Source organism: Electrophorus electricus, chromosome 5 (genome assembly GCF_013358815.1).
Source record: "Electrophorus electricus isolate fEleEle1 chromosome 5, fEleEle1.pri, whole genome shotgun sequence".
Classification (NCBI taxonomy): Eukaryota; Metazoa; Chordata; class Actinopteri; order Gymnotiformes; family Gymnotidae; genus Electrophorus; species Electrophorus electricus.
The window spans coordinates 6,417,460-6,425,480 of NC_049539.1; the positions used below are offsets into that span (position 1 = coordinate 6,417,460).

Here is an 8,021-nt window from a genome sequence, read left to right on the forward strand (position 1 = left end):
ATTCATCTCTGTCATGAAATAATAAAGGAACAGAGGGATGAGACTTCTCAACTTTATTTCTTCTCTCTCTCTCTCTCTCTCTCTCTCTCTCTCTCTCTCTCTCTCTCTCTCTCTCTCTCCCTCTCTCTTTCTATGTCTAGCTCTCTATGCAAACAGGTTTGACATTGGCGTTTTCATAAGAGTGACACTTTGTGATTTGACTGTTGTAAGGAAAAAGATATATGTGGAACCCCTATCCCTTACTCACGTACCAGGATGTCACTGCACCTGGCCCACACGCAGTCAATAAGCTCCACCCCATCAGCTTCAGCCCGTTTGGCTGTCAGCTGACACGTCTTTATGGAGGAGTCATTCAGTGATTCTTTAAATCCAGACAGACACAGAAAACAGAGAAATAGAAGCCCGGACAGTGGAAGACATAAATATACAAATGTGATTAAAAGAGGTTATCTGTTTGAAAACATACATTTAAATTCCCAAATTCAGACAAATTAATAATGTAGACTGCTTTTTTCCTTCATTGAAGTGGATTCAGATGTCTTGTTTTGGACCCAGAATTATGAATTTGCTTTTAGCAAATGCAATATCTACATAGGTGCGGCACGATACATTCTAATTTATTGCTGACAAGTCTTATCTACAAATGTAGCTTTCTTTTTATTACTACAGGGAAATTGTAGATTGTGGATTGTGGATTATAGACTACATAATCAGTCTAATCTTTGTGTCATAAATCATGAAACAAGCGAAAACTGAACATAGTTTCCATTTCACAAAATAGGCTATGTGATACTATAATTTCCTCTGTAGCACTGAAAGATAATCGTAAACATTACGCACGTCATCTTGTCAAATGTGTTTTTGGTGTTCGCTTGCGACAGTCCACTGCAGGTTATTATGTAGGTGTGGCTAAATCCTTTGCCCAATCAGCGTCTGCGTTTATACTGCGTTCCCGTTTCAGCAAAGATGGCGTTGAAAGAACTGTCCTCGTTGGAGAAATGTCTTGGCTTGAAAAAGCCGAATAAATACAGCACTCAGGGAGAAAAGAAGGTGAGTCTTCACATTTCATTTAGTTAGGTTTGTTGCGGGAAATTACTAGCATTGAATTTTAGGTACACATATGCTAGTAGTTCCCTAGCTAGCTAGCTAGAAGCCATAGAGTTTACAGTATACAATAAGATAGCATTAGTAACGTGCGCTAATGTTAGCTCTCTGGCTAATACACGGCTAGTAGTGAATAATCATAACCTTTACCAACATGGTACAGCTAGTAATGAATAACCATAACCTTTACCAACATGGTACAGCTAGTAGTGAATAACCATAACCTTTACCAACATGGTACAGCTAGTAGTGAATAACCATAACCTTTACCAACATGGTACAGCTAGTAGTGAATAACCATAACCTTTACCAACATGGTACAGCTAGTAGTGAATAACCATAACCTTTACCAACATGGTACAGCTAGTAGTGAATAATCATAACCTTTACCAACATGGTACAGCTAGTAGTGAATAACCATAACCTTTACCAACATGGTACAGCTAGTAGTGAATAACCATAACCTTTACCAACATGGTACAGCTAGTAGTGAATAACCATAACCTTTACCAACATGGTACAGCTAGTAGTGAATAACCATAACCTTTACCAACATGGTACAGCTAGTAGTGAATAATCATAACCTTTTACCAACATGGTACAGTATAGTAGTGAATAATCATAACCTTTTACCAACATGGTACAGCTTGACAGACTGGACAAGCCTCTCACGCAGGACTTGTGTGTTCAGGCGGATACCAGTAGCTGGCTAGCTAATATGATCAGCTAAGCGTGTCCACAGAGGGAGAGTGTACAGCCTGATGAATGAAATACCTAACGCTACAAGTTTGAGGAAGCTGCTCACTTGGCTAATAGCTGCTAGGAAACGTGCCTTATCTCACAAATATGATTCTATTGACTGCCCAAAAAGGTTGGATATAGGGGAAAAAAAACAAAAAAAACCCGCTGAATTTATTTTTTGTACTTTGTGTCACTACATGGGCATATTACACCTTGCAGTATACTTGAGAAGACACGTGGATCACAGGAGATAAAAAAGTATCCAGGTGTTTGTGTCATTATTAGCCCGAATGTTTAAAGATGCATATTTACAGTGAAAGCTCTTACAGTTTTATTTGAGGAAACAGTAGGCAATTAAAAAGGTGGTGAGCTAGAATTATGAAATGTGCTAAATTGATTTTATATATATATAATCTCCATATCTATTTGGTAAATTTCTAATTTACAGTGACTGTGTATTTCTTTGTGTATTTAGGTTCCTGTTTTGCAGAACAACCAAGGCTCAGCTTTGGTTGGTCTGGTAACCATAGCCTCCCACCTTGTCTGCGAGGCCCAGAGGACAGAGCTACTGGGCGACTCGGCTGAGCAGAGAGCGGTTGTCCAGCAGTGGCTGGAGTATAGAGTAACACGACTGGATGGCTGTTCTAAAGATGAGGTCAAGGTCATACTCAAGGTAACAGGGCAGTCAGTTTAAACACAGTTCAGTGATTGAAATCGCTGCTGTGGATGTAGTAGGCCGTATGTCATGTATGACTGTAAATCGGCATGAATAGACTCAGCAGATGTGTGTGGTTAGAAATTAATCTGTTTTGTTGCCTCGTGTTGAATATTCATATTCCATATTCCACCAATCACCTATTCTTTTCCAGTTATGGTGGTAGAAAGCATTGGTAATAACAGTACAATAATTGTTAATTCCCTTTAAAACCCACGTTGCCTGATCACTCAAAAAAGTAGTGTGTCATGTTGCCGAAGGAATCGAAAGAACTGACGTATAAGCACTGTCATGCTTTTTCACTGGCCATATGATACACCGCAAAGTAATCAGACTCGCTCATTTAGTTTTACTTTGGAATTGTACCCGTTCCTGCCATCATCCTGGAATATGTCTGAAAGGATGAATACGTCATAGAACTTTGTGCTACAGTTACATGCATTAGCACTGTAATCGTTCTGTTTTTTCGGATTTCTTTTGTTCACAAATTGTTCCAGAAGTAATTGCACATGTCTGACTTGTTAGGTTGAGTCATAGGCAAAGCAGCAGTCTAATTGGCTCATGCAATTAATAATAGTGATTTTAGCTTTGGGAATGTCCTATTTTGCAACCCTATCCCCACACTCTTATCTTCATCCTACCTGCATATACCTATTCCCAAAATTTTAAATGCTACAAATAGTTGGTTTTTTTTTTTTGTTGTTTGTTTTGTTTTTTTTAATGAGGTAGTGTTCCTTGCTTCAGGTGAACACATCTTCTCATGTTTACATTTTCAAAGCCAGAAAAAAAGATCAGGAGGGATGTCGTTTTCACACTTTGTGTCCTTATTACTAACAATGTGAAAAGCAAAATAACACAGTTTTCAAGACGTCCTTTGAACAGCCCTTTGAATGAACTAGGAAACTGGTCTCGTTTGCCTTGTAAAATCTTCCAGACGATTCGTGTTCTCTTGTCACTGCCAACCAGGGGTTTGTCAATTGACGTGTAATAGTGTCTGTTTAACCAGCAGTGACCAGCCCAGACTGCCTGCTGTCTGAGCAGCTCAGTAGCACCCATGAGACCACAGATTCCGTCCTTGGGAGGTGGCAGGGGGTCTGCATCTAACAGCCGAACACAGCGATAGCAAGGAGGTCGGCGTCAAAAAGATCTGCGGACGTACTTTCAGGGACCAAGGTTCCCACCGGAGATAATTGGAAATTGAATACCTATGCTTTGTAGAAAACCTGTCCTACTTTTATGACTTTGTTTTAAAATCTGGGTCAGAGAAATCTGTCCATTTGGATTTAAAAGCACTTAAATCTTTTGCTAAAAAATATTGTAAGCTTGATTAATAAAAATGCTCTTTCTCAAGATGGACTTCCATGACATACACGTTCAGATGTTAGGGTGCAGTTTTTCACAAGCTTCAGATGATTAAGACAGGAGCCTAAAGCTTTGCACTAGTGTGTTCTGTTCCATTTTAATGTTTAAGCACATCGGTAAGAAGTCTGTGTGTGTTGGGGGTTGGCTGGCTGTGTAGCTGCAGGGGAGCAGGGCAGACGAGCGTGTGTTGGACAGGAGGGAGAGAGAGAGACAGCGCGGGCGAGCGAGTGTGCCTGGCCGAGTCCTGCTCTGCGCCGGGCCCATGCGCCGCCACTGCCTCCTCATGCCTAACAACCCACTGAGTACTCACTCACTCCATTAGCCCTAAAGACTCGAAGCTGTACAGCACACAAGCGCTAGGCATGCTGCTGTCCCATGGGTCCTGCATACATACATAACTCGCACAACACCCTCGCATCATCTGGCCACATCCAAATTGGGCTAAAAGTTTTGATTTGTTAAGTAAGTTTGACATGGTAGAGGAGAGCACTACTTGAAGCACCAATCTGTGCTCTGCTGCACTTAATACATACTGCACTCCCATTACATATTAATCCACTGTGCACATAAGTAAAGTAGATTAACTAGGTTTAAGAGATTACCTTCCTCTGTCTTTTTTGTATTCTTTTTTTTGTTTCAAATTATACTGATATAAATGGAATAATTCCCAGTAAGCAGAAGCAGTTTTCTAACAGAGGTTTAAAAACAACCACCGTTGTGCGCAGTACATGTCCTTTACCCAGCATAAACCATGGCAGCAGCAACATTATCATGATCAGTGTGTTTTAATGATTAAATATGCTCTATGGAATCATAGGCATGCTTAACAATTATTGTTTGCATATTTGCTTAAACCTTTGCGGTCAAGCAAAAATATTATTTTCTCCATATGAAACAGCTGTTTAAATATAGCAATACCTATACTTACCTTATCGTTGTATGCAAAATACATATTTTTTTTTATTATTTTATTTATTTATTTATATTTATCACAAGCTACTATTTAGAGCAGACAGATGCCAACAGAGAATTTTCTAGGCCTCGGAGCACAGAAGTGTCTTGATGCCTATCAAACAATACTCCAAATCAGAAACGAGCTGCATTCTGAACGGGTGCCTAGTATTGTTGACAAACTGCCATGTGGACTCCAGCTCCATCATGCCCTCTTTATGCAGAGACAGGCAAAATAACACAGATGGAGCTCAGCTTTCTCTTGCCAATACATTTTCCTCAGTTGAAAGTACATTTTCATCCTCTGCTGGTGTTATTGTTATTCCCTTTGGAAACAACCAACCAATGCAACCTGTCAGAGTGGTTGTTTTGTTTTCACTGACTATAGTTTTGGAAGTGGTGAATTGTTTAAGTCTCTGAAGAGTAAATCTTTGTGTTCTTCTGGTGTCTTTGTCCTGTAGGAGTTGAACCAGTACCTAGAGGATAAGGTGTACATGGCTGGGAATTGCTTCACCCTGGCAGATGCTCTGATGTACTATGGCATCCACCACATCGTTGTAAGTCCCCATCTTTGTGCCAACTGCAGGCTGGACAGGATGACTTTAGGAACACAAGCAAGAGGAAGACTGAGTGACTTTGGTCAGGCGAGACACTGACAGAATAACTTTAAGAGCGACAGGATAAGACAAAGAAAGAATGACCAAGAGTAAAGAAAGAAGTTGGAAAGAAGCAAAATGACTTGAGAAGCAGGGGAGGAGAACAGAACTGACTGCTTATTGAATTGCTCACATTGTTCTGAGACATGAGATGAAATTGACTAAGTGAATGAAATAAGTAGCAAGGTCATGGGTCAGGGGAGATTTTGTTCAGATTTATTTTAATTCTAAATTAGTTTAGCTGCTTGCATCTCTACTCCCATGTTTGTGTAGTCATTCATTCATTTATTTATTTTCTTAAAAAACAATGCAGCTAAGTATGTGTATCATCTCTACCTCTCTGGCCCTCCCACAGATGGAGCTTGCAGTAGAGGAGAAAGAGAGGTACTTGAATGTAACCCGATGGTTTGACCACATTCAGCACTACCCAGGAGTGCGTCACCACCTCCCCCCTGTGGTGGTCCTGAGGAACAGAGTGTATCCCAGCAGCCAGCACTGACCCCGTGTCCCCAGCCCCACCCCTAACCACTGTACCAGGTCAAGGAAGCCTGCCCTGTGGTCCCCATCTTCATCCCTTAGTCCTCTCTGGTCTGCCCCTCTGCAGGTCAGGTCGGAAGTACTGAAGCCTAAACCTGACAAAACACCATAGGCGTTACTGGTCATCAGGACAAGAGAAACGGACCAGTGTTGTTAACCTCTTTAACTTTTTTTGTGGTGGTGGTTTGGTTTTGGTTTTGTATGTGTATGTACGAGTTGGGCAGTGGGGATGAGTGATCACTTTTAACTTGTGTGGTAGTGTGAGAAGTGTATTTATGAGCAGTATACATCATACTTCAGTATGAGGTAGACATCTCTGCTGATGGCAAAGGCAAAATGGACTGTTTACACAACTGTATATTCATAATTTGACTTAACTAAGACCTAATAACTCCTTTGAAGGCATGAGCAAGTTGCTGGTAGTTTAAATGAAGCAGAACCCACATGTATACGCGCTGTCGGTGCCTGGCTCAGCCCTAACCTTGAATATCCTTTAGTCCCTTGTTTTCTGTCTCACTCTTCCTGTTCTCCCTCTTTCTCCTGTTGACTTCTCCTTGTCTCCCTCCCTCTGTCTGACCTGCAGCAGCGGTTGTGTGGGCAGTGTGGGGCGCGGAGCCAGCCTTGGCATGTTTGTGCTGTGGGGCAGAGAGGGCAGGCTACCAGCTGCAGAGGCCGAGGCAGCTCCACTCCTCCCCTCCCCTCTCCTCCACAGCCAGCTGCCAGGAGCGGCAACCGCGCACCGCCTGCCGTTTCACCCACAGTACCAACCCCCCCTCGCCCTGGTTTGGGAAATCCATCTAGGCACAGCACTGCTGCAGTTATTCAGCTCTCTCCAAGTGGAGTCAGGCTGAAGCACTAGCTTGATCGCAGGGTTAACCATGTCAGAATGATAGTTGGGGGGGGGGCCCATCCTAATAAAGATGCCTTCATTTGAGGAGCTGTTATGTATGAAGTTGCCTATCTCAAAGTAAAAACATGGTTGAGAAGTCAAAAATGCATTCTGGGACACGCGGTTCACAGACAGAAGGAGGTGGTTCATCTTCTATGAGCCGCATGTATGTGAGAGAATGCCTGATGTATGAGATCTAAGCCTTGCTTTTTGGCTGTGCACAAAATGTGGCCCGGCTGGTTTGGAGCCTCTCTGTCCACAGCCTTTGTGGTAGCAAATCCTCCCATAATGAAAGTTTGGGGGAAAGCAGCTCTGTTGTGCGTACCCCCTGTCTGATGTGTGTATGCTGACAAACATCCCTCTGTCCTGATTTTTATTGTATTTCCCCTCTCATAAGCTTCCTTTTATGAAACAGCTGCGGCTGTCAAGCCGAAGTTTGTTATTTAATGTCAACAGAAGCTTGTCTTGTGCCAATAAACGAACGGAAAAGGGAAACATCACAGAATGTTCCGTGTCCTCTGTGAGTGCTTATGCTGTCGTGCCAGTGAGACCTCACAACCCCCCACCCCCCACCCCGGAATTTGATGAATTTCACATTCAACGCTCGGCGCATCCTCAAAGAAATTGTGGGACAAAGCAGCATGTGTTTGGAAGTGGTGTAAACTGGGAAAGGAACACAAATCGAGCAGTCATCAGAACGGGCCTTGTGACTAGATAAAGGATGTAACCACAGAGGAGGCTCTGTTTGCCTGCTTATTTCTGGCTCAATCGCCATTTAATTTTAGGAGTACTTTTAAAAGAAGCTTTGCATTGATGAATTGTAGGGAAAAAACGTACCAAGAATGTTTAGCTGACCTCATTAATTGTTTTTTTTTTTGTTTTTTTTTTGGGATCTGTTATATTCCAAATGCTAAATATGGAAAATGTGCAATAAGTATAATAAAATATAACTAGGTGTCAGAATTGCAGTCTTACAATTAATGTCAAAAAGGTTCCTAAAGGTTCTGCTGTAAAACTCTGTAGATATCCACAGTTGGTGTTCTAAGGAAGTCCAATTAGCTTGGCC

General features: G+C 42.0%; 1 protein-coding gene across 1 annotated transcript; it reads left to right on the plus strand.

Annotated features, from left to right (window-relative positions):
- The first annotated feature begins 932 nt into the window (after positions 1-932).
- Positions 933-7,455, plus strand: eef1e1 (eukaryotic translation elongation factor 1 epsilon 1). Its single transcript, XM_027013631.2, has 4 exons — positions 933-1,050; positions 2,321-2,518; positions 5,335-5,430; positions 5,885-7,455. The coding sequence occupies exons 1-4, from the start codon at positions 967-969 to the stop codon at positions 6,026-6,028; spliced, it is 522 nt and encodes a 173-aa protein (XP_026869432.2). The 5' UTR covers positions 933-966; the 3' UTR covers positions 6,029-7,455.
- Positions 7,456-8,021: the final 566 nt, after the last annotated feature.